General features: G+C 49.2%; 1 protein-coding gene across 11 annotated transcripts in view; it reads left to right on the top strand.

The window, feature by feature from the left end:
- CDH23 (cadherin related 23) overlaps positions 1-27,019 on the top strand; it is a 181,927-nt gene that overhangs the window by 5,215 nt on the left and 149,693 nt on the right. For 4 of the 11 annotated variants that reach the window (XM_019286531.3, XM_019286532.3, XM_019286530.3 and 1 more), the window contains exons 2-3: positions 4,585-4,659; positions 7,937-8,014. In XM_019286531.3, coding sequence (XP_019142076.3) covers positions 4,590-4,659; positions 7,937-8,014 — 148 coding nt within the window. In that variant the 5' untranslated portion in view covers positions 4,585-4,589. Of the gene's footprint in view, positions 1-4,584; positions 4,660-6,956; positions 7,151-7,202; positions 7,352-7,936; positions 8,015-27,019 lie in introns of those variants that run through there. The other 7 variants (XM_039553795.1, XM_019286528.2, XM_019286537.1 and 4 more) reach the window with 6 other exon arrangements.

The following is a 27,019-nucleotide window of genomic DNA, read 5'->3' as shown; positions in this document are numbered from 1 at the left end:
GTGACTGATGCAGCAGGGAATAGGAACCCTCTTCCCAAAGCTCCTGGGGTGTTATTTTAATATTCCATGGATGCAGAAGTTGAGTTGGATGCATTATTTGACTTTTCCTTGGAGATGCCACAGTTATGGTGTAGGGTTTGGTGTCGCTTATGCAGAGTGGGGTAGTTATTGGGATTGTCTTGTGGCAGTGACTTGGAAAACCAATGTCATTTCCAACCCAGGCACAGCCTTCCTGCATGGACAGGAATGTTTAAAGATGGCATTTCCTTCTGAATCTGGGTTTTTGGTTAAATGATGTGTTAATGTAATTTTGCAGCTAATGTTTGATTCCTGTGGGAAAGCAAATGTCTGGAAGTCCCAACCAAAATACTTTCACTCCTGTCCTTGTTTTAAAATGGAAGTAAACTGCTGGAAGCGTGGGAAACTTTTGGGTGTTAGTAGTTGTTAGTAAGGAGCAGCTCGAGCTTTTTCCCTGGAAGAAGAAAGGTTTGAGTACCCCAGTTGGGAAGTGCAGAGATTTGTGGGGAGAAAACACCCCTCTCTCCAGCCTTCATTTTGATTTTGGGGTGAAGGAAGGAGAGAGAGGATTTTCATGCTCTTTTCTCCTACATACACCATCTCAGGTGGGTTGTGGCAGGTGCCAGCAGCTGTGCCCCTTATTCCCTGTGGGCATCCATATCCCTGCTCCCATGTGCATACCAATATCCTGGCCTGTATTTATTTAACCGGGAAATTTTATTTTCTTTCGCTGCAGGGAATAGAAAGCAAGGAAAAAAAAAAAGGGGGCAAATTTTTTCACTGGGAACAAATCTCATTTTCAAGAGTCCTGACAAAATGAGCCATAAAATTACAATATTTCAAAGTGCTTTGTAATTCTAGTGCGGACGGCTCTTCATCACGGAATCCGAAAGCTCAGAAAATATAAAACTCATTAGATTAAAATAAACCACCTACTGCACGGGAGAAAAGCTTATTTATCAATATCAATTTACTTCTGATTACCCTGTTCTGCAATTTGTTATTTTTGGGAATTATGACTTGGATATGGCTCATGCCAATATGGGGGTGGGAATAAAAAAAAAATCGGAATTAAGTTGTAATTTTTTTTCCTTTTGAATCCTACTTATTGTAAAGTCCTGGCCAAGAGGCAGTAAGAAGAAAAGGTGAATTTCTAGCAGTGCTTTTTTTAAGCGGCAGAGGGACGAGGAAGCTGGGAAAGCAGGAGAGGCTGTTCTTTTGGTGTGAGGGGTGGTGTTAAGCGATGTGCTTGGCCAAAGGGGATCCCGGGGTGGTTTTTTGGATGCGTGTTTGGTGGTGGTCCATGCTGGATCTCCTGGCTGCTCTTCCAAGGTGGCCGCAGTGACAGAGGAAGCTTGGCAGAGAGGGGTCCTCCAGCAGCTGGATGGATGCTGTGGGTGTGGTGGCATCCTGGTGACATCTCAGGTATTTCCACCCCACCTCCCACATCAAATCCTGTGGGTGGGCAATGCTGTCCCTCTTTGGGGGACATCATTGGTGTTTTGTTGCCAGAAAAGGGGCTTTTTTGGGAAGGCACAGAGTTTCCTCCTGCGGTGGCCGTTCGGGAGATGCTCTGATTTACACTTTCATTTCCTCTCTGTGCCCCTGGCGCAGCGCGGAGCAAACAGAGAGGTTGGAGCTGTAAATTTTGAGGCTCGAGCATCGCGGTGCTGTTTGGGGAAGGGAAGACCAGGCGGGGGGAAGAAGGGACAGGGGTTCTGGGGATGATTAAAGATGCCAGCGTGGAGCAGCTCTGCCAGCCGGGCTCCGGAACGGCAGCTCCGGCGGAGGCAGCGGAATGTTTTGTGTGTGCGCAGAGCTGCTCCCGTAGGCAAGCGCCCCAGCAGTGCATTTAAAAATAAACTAGCCCGGGTGCAGAGCCTGGAACTGCTGTTAAAGCACCCCGAGAGCAGTCCATGGCCCGGGCTGGAGCACTGGGAGCGTCCCTGCTCCAGCGTTCCATGGAGGTGAGGTGCCAGGAGGAGGCTCCTGGAGCATGGCTGGGGTGGGTGCGTGCCAAGGGCTGGAGCAGGTGGGATTTGCCACATTTAGGGATGCAGCAATGCTGTTGAAGCAGTGAAAAAGCCACTTCTCAGGCTTGGGAAAGGAGGAGGCATTTGGAGAAAGCAAGCTGAAAAGCCTTTGCTTGACCTGAGTTGATTCCTAAACTTTCAAGCCCCAGATTTGTTTGCACTGTGGTGTTTCCTCAGCTTCCCATTCCCTGACGCTCTGTCTGCTGCTCTGTGTGCCTTGGGAGCAGCTGCCAGCGGATGGGGAAACCTCTGGTATAACATTAGTGCTTTGGCAGCCAGGAGGAGACAACAGTTGAGCTCCTGGGGATGCCTTGCCCAGAGACATTATCATGCTGGAAACTGCACCGAATGCTTCCTCTGAAGACCCTCATTCAGGCACAAGGTGCAATTTAATCTGCTCTTAGTCACAATTTTTTAAGTTCTCCCCAGAGACTTCTTGATCCCGTTCCTTAAATTTGCAATATCTGAGTGAACCATCTCGAAGAACCAGTGAAGAGCTGCAATATTAATGAAGACAGAGAAAATCAAAATGACATTTCAGGCAATTACTTACATAATGAAGTGACTGACTTGGAATATCCAATATTTAGATTTATCATGACACTCGAAAGGGGATGCTGTCAACCGCCTTTATTTCTACATCACATAAATTGTTTTTCCACTGCCCTGTTGCCTTTTAAACATGGGCTGTGAAGATGGAAAATGTTCACGCTCACTTGGGCTGATAGTGGTGCTCTTTGAGAAGAAAGTTAGTGTTTTCCTCAGTGGCATTTTGGCATTGCAGAAGGCAGAGGAGCCCATTTCCATCGCATCCTCTCTGGCTGCAGCACCAAGAGCTTGGGCTCTGCATTCCATGCTGGATGCAGGGGTCTGGAACAACAGTGCTGTCTGAGATTTCCTCCTCCCCAAAACCTATTAAAGCAAGGGGAAAATTGAGATGTTTGGTGTTTTTTCTTTATTACAAGAATCTATTCTGCTTTTGCTGGCCAAACATAAGTATTTAAAGGGATTGTCAGGATGCCTGGTTCCTGGGAAAGTGGTCATTTTTGTTTAGAAACTGGGCCTTATGGATGCTCTGCTGACACCGAGCACTCAGAAGTCAGAAGCTTGTCATGGGGTAGAGGTTTAAACTCTCCTGCCCTGACTGTGTTTTCTGAGGCGATGGGCATGATTACACCTGTCTTCTCAGGCTTGCACTGAGATACCTGAAGATGCACAAAATGCACCACAGCACCATTTTTCTTGTCTAGGCACAGACCTCTTCATCCCAGAGACTCTCTGTAGCAAAATAGCGGGAGAAATTAGAATTTCAGGCCCTTTCTGCAGTGACAGAGTTGTTATGAGCTGTCTGCTTTGACACATCCATCAGTAACAATAAAATAGGTGTAGCTATTGCTTTGGAGCTCCTTTAGGAGCCTCCCTGAGGATTCCCATGAATCTCTTAAGGGGGGCAGAGCCCTTCACCCTTAGCTGGGTTGGGATAACTCTACCCACTGATGTGGGTAGAGCAGGATGCTGTGAAGGGAACGTTTAGCTGGGTGACAGCTCCTCTCCCTGGAGTGTCACCTCCTCTCTCTGTCCTTGGGGCTGCTGCTGTCCCAGCTGGATCTGGTGGGAAAACATTCCACTGCCCCACAGCTTGCAGAGCACTCAGGGAAACATGGAGAGCTTCAGAGATGCATCACTGGGGTGTCCTGTCAGTCTCAGGCTCTGCCTGAGGAAGCTTCTGGAGGTCTCCTTGTGCCTTTACACTCTGTGTAATACATGTGATTTATATTTGCCTCCAGGGTTGGGATGTTTTAAAATCCTTGTGTGCAAATTTCCTTGCAAAGCGAGACTTGGCTGAGGTTTTTTGGGGTTGGTTTGGAAAAAGCTTTGGGGTTGATGGTCTGAACACCAGGTGAGGATGTGGCTGTGCTGGCAGCTCCCTGGTGCTGTTTTATTCTGTTTCCTTAGAGTGAGTAGCCCTGTGCTGTGTTGAAAATTTGGGAGGCAGAGAGGGCTGAGGACACGCTCGGCAGCCTCCCTGCCTCCTGTGCTCCTGCAGTGCCTGCTCTGCAGCCACCCAGGTGCTGTGAGAGGTTCCCAAATCTTGGTGCCTCTCCAGTGATTCTGGGTCAAGCTTCCTGCACAACTCTGCCAAATCATCTCAGATCCGGCTGCTGACAGCTCACTGCTGTGTCACTCCCAGGTCACAGCAGCTCTTCCTTTGCTCTGGTGCTGGAGCGGCTCATCCCAGCTGGGGCTGCTCCTCTCCTGGTCACGGCGGTCACTGTGGCTTGTCCCCTCATATGAGAGGATCTTTGGGAAGAGGAAAGAAAAAAATGGAGCACCTCCACCAGGTTAATCGTGGTTTCTATTGCTAAGAGGATGTTTGGGGGCTACATGAACTGAGAAACAGAGTGTTGATGTCCTGAGGGTTCCCCTGTGGCATCAGGGAACCTGGGGCAGGGCTGTACCCTGAGCCTGATTTAGGGAGACAAGATCGTATCTGTCAAGTGCTGGACTTGACACTGCCTCTCTTCTTTGACAGGAACCATGAAGTGTCGTGTGGCTGCTGCCAGCACCTTCCTGCCTCTCCTCTTGCTCCTGGGGCTGGTCTCTCCAGGTAAGTCTGTCTCTGCTCTCTCCCTGCTCAGTGCTCGTGTTTGCAAGGTGTAAAGGCAATAATTGCTGTGTTTGTCGTCTTCTGATGGATATACAAAGCAGCACTGCTGGGGTGATGTGGCTGCTACAGGTGAGCGATCTCCTGTCTCCATCCCGTGAAGTCCTGGGGACCTGCACGTTGTGCTCCCACTCTTCTTGTAGTCCTTACTGGCTGCGCATGTGGCATCAGATGGCCCTTCTTGTGAGAGAGCCGGTGGGACTGGAAAAAGCCTTGGAGGAGGATGGATGTGCCGGTGAACCCGACAGTGGTAGATGCTCCTGGTGTATCTTGGTGAAAAGCCCTTGGCAACTTCCAGGTGTGGATTCACCAAGGCAAAGCCTGGTGCTGGACCTGACATGAGGTCAATTTACATAAACAAAACCTAAAGAAAACTGGAGGCAGAGATCACAGGCAGGGATGTAAAGCAGAAGCTTGTTAGCTGTTCAGCAGCAGAATATTGCTGACAGGGCTTTCCCCATGCTTTCAGCAGCAAAGTCGTTACCTGAACTGTGCTTTAATATATGCTGGGGGGAAAATAACTCCTATCTGAGCTGCAAAACCTCTTTTCTAATTTCCCATGGCGGGAAAGGCAGGGCTGTGGGCCAGAAGAGCCTCCACAGTAAGCCCTTCCCACTGATGCTGTGGGTCTTTCCTGGCACAGGGGCTTCTGGCAGGGAGCTGGTGGGACAATGGCCTTTTGGTGTAGAAAATGTGCCTTTTGGGACAGGTTCTGGCATATCACAAGGTGCATAGGAGCTGTAAATGTACAGCAAAGCCCCGTGAAAACTGGGATTGTTGCATGACCGGCCTAAACCCCCTGGGTGCTGGTGTAGGGAGGGGGTGCCTGTGTGGCTCTTGCTGATAAACAATAGCCAGTGTGTGTCTATTTGATAGCACTGTGCCCTTTGGAATAAAGGCTTTTTTTCCCACTTTTTTCCCCCCTCCTGAAACCTCGAGATGGCTTGCCCAGATTGGCAGCCTGATTAAGCAGTCAGTGGATGACATTAGCTGTGAGTGACAGGTGCAGTCAATCTCCCTCTGGTGTCGTGTTGGATCAAGGAGAGCCTCACTGGGAGCACTGCCCTGGTGCTCCTCTGGGAAGGGGAAAAATAAGGAAAAAAGACAATCTAGCAAGTCCTTTACCTCCCCCCCTCCCCCCGAGAGGTCACTTGCCAGGGTATCCCATTGGAGGTGGGAAGGCGGGGTTTGCCTGCCCAGCTGGGGACTTGCTCCCTCATTGCAGTGAGAAACTGCAAAGCCTTGGACAGGCAGCACATGGAAATGGGGATTTGGAGGTTTTGCAGCTCAGCAGCGTTCCAGCCCTTCTCTCCTAAACCCTGCCCAGGGCTTGGGTTGTCATCTCCGTGATAAGCAAGTGCTGGCACAGCTCCTGTGCCTGCCATAGCCATAAGTGCATGGATGCCCTCCCACACACCCTGGGCACTGCAGGTGACGGAGCAACTCTTCCCAGAAGGTTTGTAAAGCTCCTGGTGAAGCAATGAGCTGGGATATAATGGACAAGTGGAGCCTGAGTGGGCTTGGAGTGTTTGGAAGAGGATGGTTTAGCTCTGGCATGGCAGTGGAGTCTCCCTGCTCCTGCCTGGCTACTGCTGCAGGAGGTGAGCCCTGGAACCTTCTCTTCTCCAGGCTGAACGCCCCCAGCTTTCTCAGCCTGGCTTCAGAACAGAGGGGCTCCAATTCTCTTAGTGTCTCCGTGGCCTCCTCTGGACTCTATCCAGCAGGTCCATGTCCCTCCTGTGCTGGGGGGACCCCTTCTTGTGTTGAGGGTTACAGGAAAGGTGCATCCCAGGGTATAACTGGGTGGTTGTGGCAATCTCTCAGAAGGAAATGCCAGCGTTTATCCTGGGATTTGCAGCTCAAGGCAGTGTCCTGCCTTTAGACCCTCCCTCAGCAATTCCAAGCTCTCAGGTGCTGGTCTCCCTCCTCCCTGAACACACAGATCCTGTGTGCTGGGTGGTTTGAAAGCCTCCCAGCACCTGCTGCAGCTGGATTTGGACAGTGCAACTTATTTTTAGCATGCTGATGATATTAAGAAATGTATTTTGCAACAGAAAGGTTTTGCAGAAGTGAGTCTTGTGTGCTAAGGGCTGCTTGGGGTGTTCTAGCCTCATTTGCCCCTCCCAGAGCCTGCTGGCCCCAGCGTGGCAGCCAGTGACAAGTGTGCTGCCAAGCCTCTGGAGATGCTCCTAGCCCTCAAATAACCCCCTTTGTCAGGTTCCTTTTTATTTTCTTTCCAGGTACTTAACTCCAGAGGTTGGGATTTAAATGTGCCTTTGCAACAGTGCTGCCTCCAGTGCTTTCCCATTTCTCAGGGTGTCTAACCAACCTGGTGCCTCAGGAAAGAGGGCAGCGCTGAAAAATCCCCGTCTTGTCATGGAGGTAGCCCTGGGGGAGCTGCTCTCCCATCCTGTGCCCATGTCCTCAGGAGCAGGTTTGTTGGGATGCACACCTGAGACCTGCGTTTGAAAGGTCTCAGGAGCATCTCTCTCCTTTGGGTGCTTGGGCAGGCAAAGAGGATTCTGAAGCTTGGTCTGGTTCCTGTTTCTCGAGGTGGGATGCTGAACACGCTCTGCCAAACCTTCTTGGGAAATCATTATGTGCCTCTCCCGCCACCTCTTTCCCTGCAGCCCTGGTACAGTAGGTCTTTCCTGGTTGACTCTTTCCCTGGCTCAGGCTGCCTTTGTCACTCTCCTACGTGCTCTGCACTTGACGCTGTCCCCTAATGAGGCTGCGGGCCAGGGGCAGGCTCACGAGCTTCCAGCGCCGTAAAAACGGGAGTGGAAAGGAGTGAGCCTGGTTATTAAAGGTGAAAGGAGGCAATTAGAGGGAAAGGCAGCCGGGTGATGGGAGAAGGAAGGAGCACGGGGGTTTGCTGGGGTGGCTGACAAGGCGAAAGGCTCTCAGCCATGGGAACAAAGCGAAGGTATTAGTCATGGGCTAAACCAATAATTGAGCTCCTGGTCCCTGTGCTGTTGGCTTCCCTCTTCCCCTAAGCCTTTTGGAAAATATCAAATCCAGAAAGATTGGTAGAGGGAAGTGGCTCCCCTGCCAGCTTTTATGGGGGACCTAATGCTGCTTTCTGTCCTTCTGCTAGCTCTCATCTTGGGGGTTACCCCTTGCCAGCATGAACCCAGTGCCCTGTGAGCATTCCTGAGCCTTTCCCAGCCGTGCTGGCCCGTGCCAGGGAAATAACTCATTGTTTTTGTCCTCTTCCCAGGTCAAGGCAATCGCCTACCATACTTCATCAACTACTTCTTTGACACCTACCTGCTGATCAACGAGGACACACCTGTGGGTAAGTGGGATGGGCCTGTGGGCAGCAGCTGCCACCACACTATGGAAAAGTACGGAAAAGGAACGCTTTTCTTTTGACTGACAGATGGAGCTTTTCTTTCTTTATTTAGCTGGGGATCAGTTTTTAGTAAATGCAGAAATCGACCCGGTCATTCTTGGCGCCTTCCCAGGCTCTCAGTCCATTAAACTTGTGGTCTTCAATCAGGGCTCGTGACTGGCTTTTAATGCGGGAGGAATCGATTGGGAGGCTGGGGTGGAGCCTGTGGAGATCCCTTCTCCCACCTCCAGCCGTGCAGCCCAAGCAGCACCTTCCTTAAGAAAGGGCTCTTGCTGCACCCACATCATTAGCAGAGCTGTCAAGGGTTGGAAGAGTCTGGAGAGGTCTCCTCCAGGACTCAACCAGTGCTTCCAGCTGAGCCTTCTGTCCCTTCCTGGGTCCCCTTGGTCACGCATTTGCAGCCCCTGTGGGATTTAGGGTGGTGTCTGAGCAAGCAGGCAGGATGTGGAGTCTTGGTTTGGATGGATGGTGGAGGCTCCTGTGTGGTAGCTGAGCTCTGCACAGAGATGCATCCTCAGGAGAAGCCCTGGGAAGGGAGCAGGAGTGAGAGCTGCTTGGGAACAGCTTAATGGAAATGCTTCCTCACAGAGCACCTTGCTCTCCAAGCACTTGAGCTTGAAATACCTTATGGGAATTGGACTGAACTTCTATTTTGCCTGAAAATAGGGGAAGATTTCCTACAGCCTGCTTTCTAGTGAGACATTATGTGAGTCAAGTTGTTCTTGGAATTACTTTGGCAGTTGAATTTCTTTTTTTTTTTTAAACTTTGTATTACACTGTGTCTATGTATAATTGACTCTTAAGAATATTGGCACGTTGGGATTTTGTTTCCAGATGCACCGGAGGGAAATGTCAGCCTGGGAAGTGTTGACACACACAGTTGTTTCTGTGTTTCCTGCTTTTGGCAGGTGTTTTCTGAGTTCAGGTTTACTAACTTTAAAAAAAAGCAGCATCTGGAAACACCTTTCCGAGATCCTGAGTGTGAGGAGCAGAACAGTGTGTGGCACCTGTTTCCTGGAAAAAAAAGTGTCCCTTTTTGAGGTCTGAGTGCCCATTCCCATGACATCCCTTCCCTCCAAACCCAGCCGTTCCCTGCCTGCTGCCTGCCATGTCAAAAGGGATCTTAAGCAACAATTAAGAGATCATTCCCCCTCTAATCACTTACAAGAGTAAATTAGTTTTGTCAGGAGCTATTAAGACAGAGAGCTTGGAACTCATTAGGTGAGATTGGGCTGAGGGAGCTGCTGGCACTGCCGCTGGTCCAGGCTGATTAATTTCTCCCAAAACATCATCAATGCCCATCTGTTTCATTTAGGTCTGGGGAGAGCAATTTTCAGGTGGACTGACCCTGTAGTCAGTTACTTCACCCAGAAGTAATGGAAACACACACACACATGCAGAGGGAGTCAGAGATGGGAACTCCAGGAAGGTTCTGGGAAGGGAATTGTAGGAGGGGGGGGGATACTTGGAGAGCAGGATGAGGAGGGAGGATGGTGTTGGTTGGGCTGTTGGTGGCATGGGCAAGACAGGTCCCCAGGAGAGCCTGTGCCAGCTGCCAGCAGCTGTATCACCCTGTGTTTTACTTGGAAAATGGGAGTACTGGCTGGATAACACGCCTTGGGAGAAGAGTGTGCAGGAGAGGGACTGTCCATCTTTATCCTGCTGCTGTTTGTCTTAAGCAAAATTATTCCAAGGGCCATTTTGCTTAATCCCAGACCTTTTGGAGGGCTGTGGATAAGGGATGCTATGGACACCAGGTGAGTTGCTGGAGGACCCTGGCAAGGCATGATGTGAGCTGGGAGGGTGGCATTGATGCCACTGGGGTGACTGCAGCCCTGGATGTGTCAGCAGGTGGGAATGGGCAGGCAGCATTCCCGGCTCCTCTTGGTCGGGGTCCCTGCTGCTGCCAAAGGAACGTCTTCTTAGCATAATGTAATGACTGGAGTCTAATTGCCCAGCAAATGGATTTGCTGTGAGCAGGACAGGAATGGGAAAATGAAGACGATCCATCATGTTAGGTCTGTAAGTAGCCTTATAACCACCTAGCTTGGATTCACCCAGGTTTCTCTGAAAGCTTTCATGCCTCAATGCCTTGCAAAATGCATGACAAAAGAGGCCATTCAGACGAGTGTAATTCCACTTCCCCTTCATCCTAGCAATAACATTTTAGCGTCACTGGAATAATGTTGTCTTAAAAGAGTGGGAAACACTTCAACCACTGCACTTGAGGTGATAACATGCACTTGGCCTTGCCCTCAGGCCATGTTGTGTCAGGGAGCACAGTCGCCCGGGTGGGGATCAATGTGTCCCCTCCTGCCTATCAGATCTTGGTAACTCCTGCCTTGCTTAAAACCAGGAGAGGGATTAAGTCTGGATCTTAGGCCAGGTTGGATGGGGCTGTGAGCCCTTGGTCTGGTGGGAGGTGCCTGGCAGGGGGTTGTAACAAGATGATCTTTAAGGTCCCTTGCGATGCAAACCATTCTGTGAAGGACTGGTGTCCCCTGCAGAGCCTGCTCAGGTGAGCAGTGCACGGCACAGGGAAACCTGCTGGGATGACCATTCCCTGGGCAATGCGAGTGTGAGGAGGTGCTGCTCAAGCTGGTGACAGCACCTGGGACAGCTGGCAGGTGGGGAGGCTGGGGTCCCTCAGGACTTCTGCCAGGGCTGCCAGCTGTTTGGTTCCCATACTTATTCCTGGGTAGGAACGTCTACAGCTGAGGCTCTCGGCTCTCCACCCCACCAGCTCACCGGGATGCTTCCTGTGACTGGTGAGATGCTCAGCCCTGGGTCCCCCAAATTCAGCTGCCTCAGCACCTCCTCCCACGTATTAACCTGGGACAGCGTGGGGCCAAGGAGAACCCCCAAGTCAGCAAGTCCCAGGGTCAGGAGCACTGCAGAGTGACAGCCCCAGGCAGTGCCCGCTCAGCGCCATGTCCAGTGACCCGGGCTGTGTTTGCTGCTCAAAGCCCCCTTTTCCTTCCCTCCTGCTCCATGGCTCTCCCAGGAGGCACAGGCTGTGCTCTCCATCCCGGGGTCCACTGTGCCCAGAGAGCAAGGTGGATGGATGGATTGATGGATGGATAGCTGACAGGGAATTTCACAGGTTGCTCTGCCCTCTTTTTGCTCTGTGCAGCTTTTGCTGAGCTGGTAAATGCTGTGACCATGGATATTTCTTCACTAAATTTGAATAGGCAGAGCTAAACCTTGCTCTTTATAACATCTACTTCAGAATGGGATGTAGCAGGCACTGCCCATGGAGTTGTGGCTCTCCCAGTTGTGCCCCTGAGGCTGCTGCAGCCTAAGAAGAGCCAGGGATAGTGGAGTGCCACTGAGGTGTGGGTGTACTTTGCTGGCTGGTGGCGATTAAAGGGTTTAGGTTGGTGTGTGACACCTCGTGCCTGCTGAGACACAGAATTATTTCGCAAGAAAACTAAAGAGGAACATGGTATTTCACGGGCAGGGTGTTCTGCAGGATCCTCATGTGGAGCTGGGGCAGCACATCCCTCTGATATTTGTGGATGATTTGATTTAATTCTCCGTCCTAGACAAGGACCAGGCCAGAGGGCTTTTTTTCTCCAGGCAGGGAAGACTTCCATCCTCCACACTCTGTATCTGTCCTTTCCAAGGCAATGATCTCTTCCAACACAGCTTTTTGCTGCTGTGCTCTGGTCCTGGACAGGGAGATGCTTTGGCACCCAGGAAAGGTCCCTGGGGGTGCTGGGCCACTCAAGCTGCTGCTGAAGATACGGTTGTCAGTGTGGGATTGAACACGGGCTAAACCTGTTTGATCCCACAGCTGTCAGCATGTGCCGGCCACTGTGGTGCCCGGGCTCCTCCAAATGCATCACTGGAAGGAAAAAAACAAAACCAGCGCTGGCCCTCTGATCCCTGCATCCTTCTGGACTGATTAAATCGTTTCAGAGCTCAGATATCCATGCACGAGGCTTGGGGGCGGGGGGGGCGCATCTGATGGGGACAGCTTTGGATGGAGGACTGTGGTCATCTGAGCACAGCACAGCCACCAGACCCTTTTCCCTTTGGTGTCTCCGGGTCTGCCCCCTCACTTGCAGGAGCGTGCTGCTGTTGACGGAGAGGGGGGATGTACTGCTCTTTATCCCTCTTACTCAAACTAAGGAGTTAAAGCTACAGAGAAAACGATGAATTAATCTCGGTGCACCACGGGGTTACAAATCACAGTGGCAAGACCAGAAAGTACCCTGGAGGCACACTGTTAATGAGGTGCTAATTGGTTAACAAGGAGGTGGGGCTCAGGATGGCTTTAAAGTTTGGGATTAGCTCCTCCTAGGAGCAGGGCAGCAGGGGGAACACCGGGAGCCTCTGTGAATGATGCGAGGCAGGCTGGCTTTTAGCAAAGTTTGGTAAAATGGGAAGTGCTTTTGGAAAAGGCAGTGGCAGTGGTAATAGAGTGGATGGAGAGCTTGGAAAAGCCTCCATGAAATATGTGTTAAAGCAGTGACTGTGCCCTCTTCACGCCTGGTTGAATCCGTGGAATGGGGCCTCTGTGCCTGTGTTTGGTCTAATCAAAGACACCCCCTTCTCTTTAGAGATGCTCTGTCCAAATTTGCTGTTTGGTTGGATAAGCCTCCATCCAGCTTCACCAGCTTCAGCCAGGAGTCACTGTCCTCTTCACAGCCAGGGCTGAGCTCTTAGTGGGAAGATTCTCCAGAACAGCACAGGAAGGACACAGACCTGCTGGAGTGAGTCCAGAGGAGGCCATGGAGATGCTCCAAGGACTGGAACCCCTCTGCTCTGGAGCCAGGCTGGCAGAGCTGGGGGTGCTCACCTGGAGAAGAGAAGGCTTCAGGGAGAGCTCAGAGCCCCCTCCAGGGCCTAAAGGGGCTCCAGGAGAGCTGGAGAGGGACTTTGGACAAGGGGTGGGGGGGCAAGACAAGGGGGAATGGCTTCGCACTGCCAGAGGGCAGGGTTAGATGGGATATTGGGAAGGAATTGTTCCCTGGGAGAGTGGTGAGCCCTGGCACAAGGTACCCAGAGAAGCTGTGGCTGCACCATCCCTGCAAATGTCCAAGGCCAGGTTGGCTAGGGCTTGGAGCAGCCTGGTGTAGTGCAAGGTGTCCCTGCCTGTAGCAGCGGGTTGGAATGAGATCTTTTCAAGGGTCCCTTCCCACCCAAAGCGTTCTGTGAGAGGTCAAGAGAGGCTGCCCATCCCTGCTGTGCTGTTGCTTCTGATAAGCTTTAGCTGATGGTGGAACCAGGCTGCTGCATATAAAAAAATCCCCAGCTGGGAGGGCAAACAGAGTAAAACAAGTGGGCAAGTGCATGGTGGCACTTGGTCTGTGGCTGGTTACAGAACTTGGGGACTATGTGTGTTAGCACTGACATGGGAGCATGGGGTTCATAATGATAAAAAACCCCACAAAGCTGCTTTTGTTGTTTATCTGACAGAAATAAGGTGACTTGGTAAGTACTGGAAGATCTTAAACTCCTTGGTTTGCTTGCTGGGTGGGCTGCCCAGGAAGCAAACACCCATGGGGTGTGTATGTGCAGCAGGCAGAATTGATTTGGCCTTTTAGGAAGGGTAATTCCAGAGGAATATGCTGTGACAGACTCTGGCTGTGACAGAGATTGCATGTTTTTGAACCTGCCTTACAAGCTTCGTTCTGGCCATTGCTGAGATTCTCCTTCACAAGGGGAGGCTGTGGCCACCTCACCTTCCTCTTCAGTGTTTATCTATCACCCAATGGCTGTTTACTGCCTAAAACTGAATTCTCAGGGTTCTTGAGTGCTCTTCAGAGGAGCAGCCTTGTTTCTAAGTGTGCTGACAACCCTAATGAACAGCAATATTTGAGGAGAGCTTAAAAAGGGGATCTCAGCTCTCCCAACTCAAGCCCTTTTTCTGTCATTTGAAGGCCCATTGATGAAATTACTTGTTGAGCTGCAGAAAGTACAGCATCTATAATGAAAACTTAAGGCTAGAAAATTAGTTATTCCCAACATCAGGAAACTTAAGGTTAAAGAAAAAGCCCCACTCCCACCCAAACCCTTAACTCTGCGTCATTAAATTAATCACTTCATCAATCACTTAAACTTTCGTATCTGCTTTGCTAATAGGCAGTAACATTAGTGCTTATGTTTAAGAAGGGGAAGAAGGAGAAAGAGGAAAGTATATTTGCAATATGGACTCATTAACATGCCAGGGTAACCTTGCTCCTGGCAAGCGCCTCATCAAACCATCTGAAGGTTTGATCTTGCCACCTTTTGAGCCCTGGCATGGGGGCCAAGCCCTTTCCAGAGAGAGGGAGATAGATGTGTGAGTTCGGTAATGAGGTCTGGGGTGATTTTTTTAATGTCTGGGATGGCTTTAGCAGCATTAATTATCTGTACAGTGCTGTCTGTAGGAGCTTCATTTGCAGGCTGGCTTCTTGCTGGATATGCCCTGTTCCTCGTTACTCTGGAATGCCCAGGCTTGGATGTCAACACCATCCCAGCTCAGTCAAATTGGGCCTGCCAGGCTGATTTGGAGGCATTAACATGGGTGACAAAACTGATATAGAGCAGAGATAATAATGCAAGTCAGGCTTAAAAAGAAAAAAACACAGGAGGGGAAAAGTACACATGTATGGATATGTGTGTATATATTCAAGTTAAGGGACATATATATATACACACATACATATATATACGCACACACCTTTGTGGAGGTATTCATGTTCTAAGGGAATATTATGAGCCAAGGGTATTTCCCTGTACTGGAGAGAAATACTTGCATTTGCATACACTCATAATTTTATTTTTGGTGGAGAAGGGTGAGCTGTGATTTCACTACCAGAAAAAAAATACTCTGGTTGCAAACAGTGAATGAACATGCTTGTGTGTTTGGCCAGATCAGAAACTTGATGTATTTGGGCTGTGTAAGCTTAAAAAAGAAGGAAAAAACCCTAACTCCTTTACCCCCTACTTCTAACGGTGGCACATCTGAGATCTCTGCAGTCTGGATCTGCCCCATCCCTGGAAGTGTTCAAGGCCAGGTTGGACAGGGCTTGGAGCAACCTGGGATAGAGGAAGGTGTCCCTGCCCATGGCAGGGGGTGGAACAAGACAGTCTTCAAGATACCTTTCAACCCAAATCATTCCATAATACCATCTTCTATAGAGAAATGTCTCTTTCTACAGAATTTCCAGACTAGTAAAAAAATTACCCTTTCAGTTAAAACTTTCTATAATTGGGCACTGTGGAAGTCCTTTAAGAAAAAAGAATTCAGACTATATGCCACCACCACCACCAGCTGGTGGTTGTTGCTTACTGATGTAAAACAAGTCGAAAAAACGCCAAGGGAAAAAAAAAAAAACAAACAACAAAGAGTTCAGAAAGGTCCAGCTTCTTTTTACGCTCATCAAAGTCATCCGAGCAATTAAAACGTGAAGAATTTACTTAGTTGAGTCCCCATTATGGAAAGCTGCCGCATTCCAGTATGGGAATAGGCAGGCAGAAGAGAGCCCTTCTGGCAATGTAGATACATGCCATGGTGCTGAGACTGAGGAATGCAGCTCCTGCTGTTGGGAAGCGCCTGGGCAGGAACCTGCCGCTGTCCCGGTGAGCATCCTCTGTGTGGGGCCGGGCTGTTGGTACATGGTGTGCTGTGTTGATTGCCTGGGTGGCAGGGCCACCTCTTGGGAAGCTTGTTTTATCATGTGTTCCATGGTTTTGGGGAGCGTGGGTCACCTCAGTGTTGTTGTATGACTCCATCCCCTCCCGGTCTTCTGGCTTTTAAACTGATTTATTGCTGGCGTGTGCTGATGCACCCTCCTGCCTTTGAATGGCTTAATGTGCTTGATTGGCAGGGGGAGTTAATAAATAGGTTCCTCCTGTCAAACTGCTCGGGTACATTGATGCCTTTTAAATTAACTGTAACCACTTGGGGAGGGGGGGGGGGGAAGAAAGCGTTGTTGGACAACTCCATGAAAACATCTGTTCCGTTTGCAGCGCTGGTCAGAGCAGTGAAAAAGCTCCGTGTGCTCCCTCTCTTAAAGATTTATTAATATTGCTGGGTACACGAGGGGGAAAGATTTCAAACACTTGACATTTAATGGTTAGTAACTCAATTTTATTCCATTCATCTGCATGGCTTTGTCAGGTGCCTGCTCTGTCGAGGCTCTGGTATTGTATCACGGAGGTTGTCTTGCTGCCTGTGAGCAATTAGGAGGGTGATTTGGTACCTGAATACAGAGAAACCTGTTTCTTTTTCCTTTCTAATTGATTATTAGCTTTGAGGTGAGAGCTGGTGTCATGGAACGTAATATCCTTTCATAAACAGTGATGTGGTGGCTTTACTTGCTCTGCTATTTTGGTTTCAAGCAGTTAATTTGAAAATAAGAGGGGGAAAAAGATTTTGAAATATAGAAAGTCCAAGGGAGACGAACAATTTGGGGTATGGAGAGAAGCGCGGAGCATCCTCCCAGGCAGAGATTAATGGTTGTTACTAATGATTTTGGGAAATAGAGGGGAAGGAACAAGATGCGGCAGAGGACTGTAAAATAAGTAACAGCACTGCAGAAAACCCTGACTCTGGAAATGCACCTTTTCCCGTACGGCAGCAGCATCAAATTAAACACATCCTGCTGGATAAAACAGCATTTCTCTGCAAAGGAGCACTGATGTGTAGTGGGATGGTGAGGCAAGAGGTGAGGGGACCACACAGAAAGCATCGTCCTGTCTCCTCATCTCTCCCAGCAGCTTTCCAAGGGGCATAAAGGGTGGGGAAAAATAATCTCCCTGGATTTGCAAGTTGCTCTTTGTCTTGGAAAAAATTGTTTGTACTCCCATCAGGTGCAGAGTGGGGAGTGAGGGCTTGCAGAGAGCATCATCCAGAAGTCATTGCCCACCTGCTTTGGTGGGGTGGGGGAAACAGAAATTAAGGCTCTGTATTGGGGGGGAAAAAAAATCCAAGCTGGTTTGATCACACTGCAACAGGATGGTCTCACAGAGCCATAAAAATTGGCAACATCCTCAAAGTTCACACAGCACTGGCAGGAGAATGAGTTTCACTGGTGCTGGGATGATCCACAGTCAGTTTCTGGCAGATACAGGTGGAAAAGGTGTCCCCTAGGAGAGAGGGGAGGCTGCTGCCTCCATGGATTTTAAACCAGGAGCTTGATTTTTGCATTCCAGGTTGTAAGTTGAAGGTGTATTTTTTATTTTGCTGGTTAGTTCATTTCAAAGACCAAAATTGCTGTACTTGATGAGCATCCCACTGTAAAATCAACTGGAATCTGTTGGAGAAGCTGTTTTCCAGTGGTGATATTCCCCCCTCCAGCCCCCAGAAGCAGAAGTTCACCCCAGGATCAGCAAATACTGTAGGTGGTCTGGGTTTGCTCTTTGTGTATCCTGCATCCTGTATCCAGTGGTATTACCCAGGTGGGCAGAGGGACAGTTTTCATTGGGGTGCTGCTCCCAGGAGTGGAGGAGTGCTCTTTAAAAGCAGTTTCTCTGTCATGGATCTGCATGCAGCCTCTTTTGAACAAGATGCAGGGTCAGATGCTGCCCTGGCTGGAGGGCAGTGACAAGGTGGGGCTGGGCCAGCTGCTCCACCAGGCATGGGCTCATCCCTGTTTTCCATGAAACCCCCTGCCTTGTGCAAGTGGCCCCAGGTGGTAGGATAATGGCATCCTTAATTGTGCTCTGAGTGAGATTAACTTCTAATCTGACAGTCTGACATCTTTATTGTTATTAATGTGTGAATAATGCACTGTGGTGGGGTTTTTAGGCATAACTTTGGTAGCAAATGTTTTCCTTTTGTTTTTACTGGTGTCTGTTACTTTGCCACTGTGGTATTCCCAGGCTCCAAGGGCGGGGATCTCAGAGGTCAAGGAATGCTGCTCCTATTTTGTTTCGTATTAAATGGTCTCTGCCATTGCATTGCAGCTATTCCCCTTTATTTTTCCTTTTTAACTGTGAGTAGAGGTGGTGGCAAGCAATTCCTCTGGTGAGTCTGGAGTTTCTTGGGACAATGGGTGTTGGAATGGGATGGGGGGCATCAGTCAGATGGGGCTTGGGATTCTGGGGTGCATCCAGGGATGGGGAGGCTTGGGGTGCTGCCAGGGATGGGTGTAGGTACCCATGGGGCTGAGGGTGCTCTGACAGGGGCTGGATCTGTCCCTTGGAGCTGATAGGGAAGGGAAAGGGAGCTGGGGGAGGGAGGGGGGGAGTTGGCTGCAGTCTGTTGACTCCACGAAAAGTAGTTTCTGTGGTGCAACTTGCTATTAAACAGGACACAAGGTCAATAATGCCTTTGCATGGGAGAGCTTCAGCCCACACTTCTATCAAAACCAATATTAATTTTCACTAATTAGGAGCTGCAGCTAATGGGTGTCACAGCTAATTTACCTCATCCATAACGTGGGAGAGGAGGGGGTCAAGTGCCTGGGATCAGAGCCTGCAAATCTGCCTCCTCTCTGCTCCCCCTTTGTTCCTGGCCCAACATGTGTTTGTCACCTGGGTGGCTTCTGTCTGCAGGGATGTGGGAATGTGTGTGTGGTCTTCTGCTGCCTTCCTTGGAACACGGGAATGCTTTGGGAAGACAGGGAAGGAGCTGGATGGGGAGATGTACTGTGCAGCAGGTGGAAAAAGAGCTTGGAAGGATGTGCAAGGGGAATCTTTGGGAAAGAAAAGGATGCCTATTGTCCTGAAGGGAAAGGTGTAGTGGAGTGTTTGCTCTTGAAACTCTTGAATTTCAAAAGCCTTTATTGTGTGTTTTATCCCTGTTCCCTTCCATACCTTTTATCCTCACGAGCCAGCCTGGAAAGCATCAGTGAAGCAGTGAGTCTGTCACCATCCATAGTCTTGTGACTTGCTCTAGGGAGTCTTTCTCTTGTCTTTGATTCTGTGACAAACTGGACAAGTGTTGCAAACATTTGTGGGGAGTGAATTTTTGTAAGAAGATATCTTGGGTGCTGTGCGGGTCAGCTTCCCACACAGGTCGCAGGCAGGAGCATTCCACGGATGTTGCCAGCAGTGCTAACAGAAAGCGAAGTTCTGATTTGGAATTATCCCTGTTTGGCTTGTAAACTTGATCTGACGGCTCAGACAAGGGAAGAAAGGGTGAACATTGTATTCCTCTGAAACATCTTTATAATCTGTGCTTTCTAAACAAGCCAGAGTCTAAGAATTATCCACAGGGATTACTGCTTTAAATGAGAATACACTAGAGAAATTTGTGGTCTGCTGTCAGACAGCTCATTGTTAGGGATAGCTAAAATTGACTGAATAGGTGATTCATTGGTTTTATTTGCACTGCCCTGACTATAAACCTCAGGAGTCTTCCTTGTCGGAATTGATCTGTTCTGCTGGCAAAGCCGCAAGCAGCACGTGCACCACCAGCCCATCCTGACACGTTGTAGGAGAACACAAGAGCTCTTGCCTTGCCCAAGGCATCTTACGTAACAGACGCCCTCCTGTTTGGGGTGTCTGGGGCCTTGAGAAAGGGGTTTGGCTTTTAGGCGTGTCCTGGGAAACTCCCACAGGAAAGTGATGTGCAGAGAAGAGCCTCTCTTGGATACTGTCTCAGCCAGAGTATCCTTTTGGGGCGTCCTGGGAGCTTCAGGTCAGAACTGCTGGTAGTCCTGGCTCTCATCCATGTGCGCAGTGAGCTTTGCCTCCAGTTTTGTTACCCAGCTGCCCAGCCAATCCTGACTTGGGCAGGTTTATTTGCCTTTTTTTTTTAGCTGTTGGCCTGAAATTGCCACCCAGCCCACGGCAGCTCCCAGAAGGTGTTTTCCCTCTGCCTGCTCCAAGACTCACTGCACCCTTAAAATCTGGACTTCTTGTTCTTCACCAGCTCCTCCTGTGAATGTCATCAGCCTCAGTGGGGAGAGGAGAATATATAAACATAGATAATATATATAATATACGGAAGAAATTTGTGCCCTGAGGCTGGGCACATTACCTGGTGGCTGTCCCTCTCCCCTGCTCTCCCTTTGCGGGGGGCCAAGGTGGCGGAGAAAGTTTCTTGGAGCTTATTGCCCAGGGAAAGAGACCTTCAGGCAGAGTTCTTGAGGGGAAAAAGCTTCCCCAAGCATGACGGATTTGACTATAAATCTCCAGATTAATGCCCAGGTTCCCAAGGTCTGTCATCCTGCCTGGCACGTGAGCTGTTCAAAAACAACATGCAGGCTCATCAGTCATTTGGGAGGCACGGCAGAAGGGAGGCTGCAGGGAGCCTGTGGACATATCTGTGAGGGGACACGAGGGACAGATGGGGCAACATCCTCATCTGAGGGCACACACAGGCATCCCAAAACCTGAGGAGCCTGGGATTATGTTGTGGGCAAGAGGTGGAGTTGAAAGAGAAGCAGGAGTTTTGCATGAGAATTATCTGGGATGATGAGATGCAGGGCCAGGGCTGAGACCCCCAGGGTCTCTCTTTTCTTCTCTTTTTTTCTTGTGGAAAGAGTCAAACTGATTTTAAAGTAGATTCATCATGAGGATCTGTTATTGGTACAGGTATTAAGTTAGTTACGAATTTCTTGCACTTTCAGTCTTAGGAAAATCCTTCCCTTATTCCTTTTGCATTCGATCTTGATTGATAAGGTTTATTATCACTCTTTAATAACCACAGATATAATCTCAGCTCAAATTTGAGGAATTTATGGGAGTTACCTAGGCCAGCGTGTCTGCATCCTGCCAAGGACAAGGGCTAGAATAAAGGACAGCCAAAAAAGAATGGCTCTCTTTTAATGGGAAGGGGGAAAAGAGGTGCATTTCTTGCTGATGGCAGCTCACTGCTCACAAAGGAACACTGCAAGGGAGTGCCTGTGGTGTGGTTGGATTGGTGGATTGAGTTCATTTGGGAGTTTTCTTTGAGGTTTTTAGATGTGTCTCATGCTGTGGGGATTGCCAGCCTCTGGGACAGTGTCCCCAGGGCTGTGGGATTGCTCATCTCTGCTGTGATGCACCAAGACTCACTTATGGAGACCCATAAGGTCCTTCAGCAGAGCCAAGGGGCCAAGTGGCTGATGTGGATTCAGTCTGGAAATCAGTGGAAAGAGTAGGGTGGGTTTTCTTTGTCCAAGAAATGGTCAAATAGCACAGGAAGGGTTCAGCTCTTGCGAATGTGCAAGAGGCTGGGTTTGCATGGAAGGTGGAGGCTGCTGGTCCCAAGAGGCTGGAAAAATGAATGTATGGGACAGCTGTTGGGTAACAGGAGTCTCTGATGTGTACAGGTAGCAGGGAGATGCTGAATTTGGTGGTCAATCCCCATTTCTCCCTCAATCAGGGCTTCAGGGGAAAGAGAAGCTTTGAAAGTGTTCACTCTGAGCAATTGAAAGAAAAAAGCCTAAAACTGTGACTTATTGGATCACTTTTCTCTTCATAAATTTCCACTTTTAGAACAGTCTGTGAAACCTCAGTGATTGCTTTCTTTTTGCTTTCAAACAATCCAGCAGCTGGGATTTAGCATGAAGTTTTGTGTTCAGTTTGGATTTGAAAATGTTATTTGGTTTTACATGTGACGGAGGGAGGTTCTTTTGAGCGCTGGCTGATCTGGACACTGGGTGAGGGGTGTGTAGGCTCAGCCACCCCTTGCAGCTCTGACCCAGCCTGCAGAAAGAGAAGCCAGGCTCTCACTGGTCACCTTGGCCAGGAGAATCATAGAATCCTGGAATGGTTTGGGTTAGACCATCTCATTCCAACCCCTTCCCATGGGCAGGGACAACTTCCACTATCCCAGGCTGCTTCCAGCCCCATCTCGCCTGGCCTTGGACACTTCCCAGGGATCCAGGGGCAGCCAGAGCTGCTCTGGGCACCCTGTGCCAGGGCCTCTCCACCCTCCTAGGGAAGAACTTCTTCCCAATATCTCATCTAACCCTGCCCTCTGGCAGTTTAAAGTCATTTCCCCTTGTCCTGTCTAGTAGAAGACTAGAACTGCTCCTGCAGGAGGATTTGTGGTTTCAGACATGTCACAGGTACTGTATAAGCTACAGTTTGTAGTACACTGTCAAGGGGGAGCCTGGGCTCATTGCATGCCCAAGGGATTACATCAGTCTTGGAAATAGCCCTTCACTGCTTCCCTTCTCACCCTGTTCTCTCATGCGGCTGTGATGAATCTCCTGCAGCAAGTGTTTCCTGGAGTTCTGAGACAAAGGGCACCTGGGCAGGGGGGATCCTGAATCAGGAGCCCCATGGATTCTTGCAAGGTGCTGTGGAAGTGACTGAGAGATGCTTTTGGTGTTTTTTTGCCTAAAGTCAATCAATTCTGGTGTTCAACCCCGCTCTTGTTCTCTTTGTGATAGCTTCAGGAGAAGCTCTTCTGTGCTTTTTCAGGAAATTGAGGCAGGCTGGATGCTATGCCTTTGCATGAGGATATGTTTTTGTGCAGGTGTTTCCACAAACCCTTGGAAAGCTCTTTCCAGAGGTAGATTACATTCCATCAACATGCAAAGGCATTCCCACCTGACCACAGTGACCATTTATGTGGGGTGAGCTGCCAGTTGCCAGCACTCAGAGCAACAGTTGTAGGAGCAATTAGTGAGAAATCCTTTGCCTGAAATATGCTTTTAATAAACCATTCACTGAATACATTCAAATAACAAATAAATTCCTGTAAACCCAAGTCTATTTGCAGATAACTCGCAAATGAGAAAGGCTAAATTAATTGAATGCTCCAGTCACTGGGGATAATGGTCCAGCTGTAACAGAGCTCTCCAGATGTTTGTTTGCAGAAGAGTATGCTTTCATAGGAAAAGAAAAACACTCGTGGGTATATTAACTCAGAAACAAGTTTACAGCTGTGTGCTTGCACGCTCTGCCTCGCTCTCCCAGCAGCCACTGTGGAGCTCTGTTCCAAGGTTTCCTCTTGCAATAAACAGCCTCTTTATTTCTCACTCATTGTCCTCGTGACCATGTTTAAACATCTGTGATGTCCAAAGTGAGGCAATGGCCCTGTGAAAGCCTCCCAGGCTTCAGCAAATATCACCCTCACAGTGCTCCAGGGTGTGCCATGTGTTGCCAAGTACAGCTGGACTGCTGCTGCTTCCAGTTGAGGCTGTTGTGATTTGGCTTTTCCCTGGTTTTGGGGTGGGCTTGCTGCACAGGACCATAGATTGAGAGAACAAGGTTCTGTGTGTGGCTGGTGAGAGCACATAGGGATGAGTAGAAGAGCCTTGGTCGCCGGGTTCAGTTTAATTCCATCTAAAGACTGGAGTTTTGCCCAACTTCTCTCTGAGGAGCTTGGCTTTGTCAGCACACTGGAGTCATCAGTCCAGCGCTCTCCATCCGTTTCCCTAGGCCTTGTTTTGTTTCTGTTGCTAAACAGCCCAAGCTGGTTGTGAAGCCCTGTGGCAGAAGTGCCCCATTACTCACAGGCGAGGGGACAATGGGACGTGGGGCCACTCTTAAATGTCTCTCTACGTCGGCATCATTAATAACCTCAGTGCTGGCACCACCGGCTCCTAAATAGCCTCATTTATCAACAAGCAATTTACTGCGGTGCCGTGGTGGGGACGAAGATAAGCTCCTGCCTCACATATCCAGGCACCACCTGCCAAGTCTCCCCCCACCTCCTCTTTGGCATTTCAGAGGGACAAAGAGGGAGGCAGGGGAGGAAATGCTCTGTCTGAGTTGTGACAGTCGTTGCCAGCCCTGAGGAGCTGGGTTGTGCCTGGAGGAGTTGGGTTGATGGGCTGCGTGTATTTCTCAGGCCGTCACCTTTGAGGAGAGACTTCTAAGTCTCTGGTTGTTTCTCTTGGTTCTCTTAAAAGTTTTGTTTGCTTTCCTTTTGGATGCCCCTGGATCTCTGGAAGTGTCCAAGGCCAAGTTGGATGGGGCTTGGAGCAACTTGAGATAGTGGAAGGCCTCCTTGCCCATGTCAGGGAGGTTGGAATGAAGTGGCCTTTAAGGTCCCTTCCAACCCAAACCCTACCACAACTCTATGATCCAAGGAGGAAGAGAAGCAGGAAATGTAACCTTTCCAAAACTGTCTGCCTTGGGTTTCTAATTCCTGCTCTCTTGTTCAAGTCCTGCTTTTACTGCAGCTGTATCTTGAAGATCAGGAGGTGCTAACTCAACTCTGGAGAGGTAAATCAGGAAGGGATTCACTGTGTCTTCATTATAACGAGGCAGAATTCATCACCCAGCACATGTTTTGAAACCTCAGAGAGTTATGGTGACAGTCCAAGGCCAGTTCACTCATGGATCTGAGATCTGCAGGCAAAAACCTGACCGCTGGTACCATTTCCTGTGGCTTTGGGACTTGGATGCCTGTACCAAATCCTGTTTTGGAGCAAAGCACCCTCTGATATTTGGGCTGAGGATGGCTATATTTTTGTTCCCCTGAACCATTCAGAGAGCAGAGCAGCTGGGCCGCAGGCAAAAGCTGTAGCACGAAAGGGTTTGTATTCCCTGTGAGACTGAGAGCCTCGGGGATGTTTCAGCTTTTGTGAGGCGCAGATGAATTTCAAACAAGACGTGAATGAATCCCTTCACTTGTGCAAGTGTAATTTGCTGACGGGTTTGTTTTGTTGTTGGCTTTTTTTCCTCTCTTTCCCCCATTCATATTGATCAGCTCCTCAGCTTGACAGGGCTGCTGGTGGAGGAAGCAGTTCAGCAGTGGGACTTTTAGCAGGGCCAGGGCACCTTGTTTCAGTGCTTTATTCCTAGGTCAGGTTGGACAAGGCTCTGAGCAACCTGGTCTAGCTGAAGATGTCCCTGCCCATGGCAGGAGGTTTGGACTAGAAGGCCTTTAAAAGTCCCTAGAAACTCAGAGCATCCCATGACTTCTCCATTAGCATTGCTAATGTCCCTGCCTTACAGTTCTGGGGGTGTCTTCACCCCACAGGTGTCCTGCAGTCCTGGGAGACCTGCTCCATGGGCATTGCAACCTAATGAGCTTTATCTCCGACCTCATATTAATTGCAGAACAGCTTCTCTTTTCTAATTAACACAAAGCTGTGTTACCTAGCCTGGCTAAAATGCAAAATACTGCATGTGTCACCTTACTCATAAATAATTTATTTACACCAAGTAGCAAAGCACCTCATTAAATAGATTTCTGGGGTTCTGCTCTTCTCCTGTTTGCCCTGGTGCCTTTCTAGAAAGTGAGATAAGGCCAAAGAGAAGCACTGAACTCAAGGGCTGTGGGTCAGCTGCATCTTCTGGTCTCTGCCCTCCTGATTTCTGTACTGATGGGGGAGATGGCAGTGGGTGTGTACCCCTGTTTTCCCAAGCTGAGGAGAGCTCACCCCCATCTCAAAGATCTCAGTGGAACTCCTGTTGGTTTATTGCATCCACTAAGTAGAAATTAATCCCTGGAGCCAGGATTTGGTTTCCGTCAGCAGAGCTGGTTGGTAGTCTCTGGACACTGTAACACTCTGGCTTCCACCTTCTCTGGGCCCCCTTTTATGGGCGGGATAGCAGCATCTTGTCTGCCTTGATGGCACACTGTGGCTCAGTTTATATGATACTATGATATTTTTCCCTGAGAAGGTGGGCAGGCCCTGGCACAGGGTGCCCAGAGAAGCTGTGGCTGCCCCTGGATTCCTGGAAATGTCCATGGCCAGGTTGGATGGGGCTTGGAGCAGCCTGGGATAGTGGAAGGTGTCCCTGCCCATGGCAGGGAGATGGAACAAGGTCTTTCCATTCTATAATAATTCCATGCGGATGGGACAGCTGTCAACCATGCCTTTAAAAAAAAAAAAAAAGTGTTGCATATATTCCTAAGGAGGAACTCTGAGTTTTCCTTAACGTAGCCAGTATTTTCATGAAACTTGTAGGATTGCTGTGTTCTGTGGTACAAATCCTTCTCCCACGTTTGGCTCTAACTTGCCAGGGAGGCTGGATGTTGTTTCCCTGCACACTGGGACCTGTGACAGGGCTTCCTTTGATCTAAGAGCTAGTTAAAAAATGAACATTTTGGAGGGAGTTGGGTAGAAGGCAGGAAGGAACACAGGAAATACTCCTTGTTCTTTCTGGGCTGTTTCTGATTTCAAAAGTTAATTAGAAAAGGATATTCTATGGATTTAGGGTTTAAACTTTGTGTCAGATATGTTAATCAAGGCTGCATTAGCCAGGCTTTCCTTGAGGAGTCAGTGGGGAGGGTGTACCAAGTGTTCAGGTTGTTTGGAGACAGGCATGGATGTGGAGCAGTGCTCATGGAAGTCTTTGGCCATGCAGAGGGAATGGATTTTGCCTTCAGAGGTGGGGAGCACCCTCCTCTCCCAGAGCTGCCAAAATTGGGGTTTGGGTCTCCTCCAGCCAGTGCTGCTGGGGCTATGCCAGGGTTGGTTTGCTAACAGCTTTTCCAGGCCAGTTTTAAAAGCCCCCAGGTGATGCTGGGATATTTCTGCTGACCCCAGATTTATATTTTTCTTTGCTTTTCCAGTTCATTCTGCCTTCTCACACCCCTCTACGAATAGTTGTCAGTAGTCACTGGAGGCAGCTCCGAGGAGTAAGGCTGCGCCTGATATTTAGGTTTTTTCCAGAATTCCCTTTCCCCGGCCTCCTGGGAGGTGTGTGGGTATTGATGAAGATCACAGTCTGATTTCCAGTTGGCAGTGCTCAAGAATGAAATAAATATTCCTGCTGTGCTTGAATTGGAAATGGTCCTGTCTGTTTTGTACCATCTTCCCAGTGCTCCGAAGAATTGCCCTGATCTTTGGGAAAATTCAGGATTTGTAAGGCACTACATTGAGTGCTTTACTGAGGTGATGGGGCATCTTGTGCATTTACAGCTCTGCCATAAAATATTAAATGAATCTTGTGGGATTCCCCCCTTTATGACTCCATGATGCTCAGTGCTAATGCTTCCCTCCCTCCCACCTTTTGTATTTATTCTCAAAGTTTACCAAACATGGACTTTCCACTGTGGGAAGTCTAAATACTTCAATTTCCCAGTTCCCTGCTGCTCTTTTTCTTCTCTGACCCTTCTCAGACAAAGGTGTGAGTGAACCACCAGTTAATTTCCTTTAAAAATAGTTTAAA

The sequence above is a fragment of the Corvus cornix genome, chromosome 6 (assembly GCF_000738735.6).
Source record: "Corvus cornix cornix isolate S_Up_H32 chromosome 6, ASM73873v5, whole genome shotgun sequence".
In the NCBI taxonomy this organism is placed as follows: Eukaryota; Metazoa; Chordata; class Aves; order Passeriformes; family Corvidae; genus Corvus; species Corvus cornix.
The sequence above is the reverse complement of the archived record's forward strand: the minus strand, read 5'-3'. Positions and strand labels throughout refer to the sequence as shown.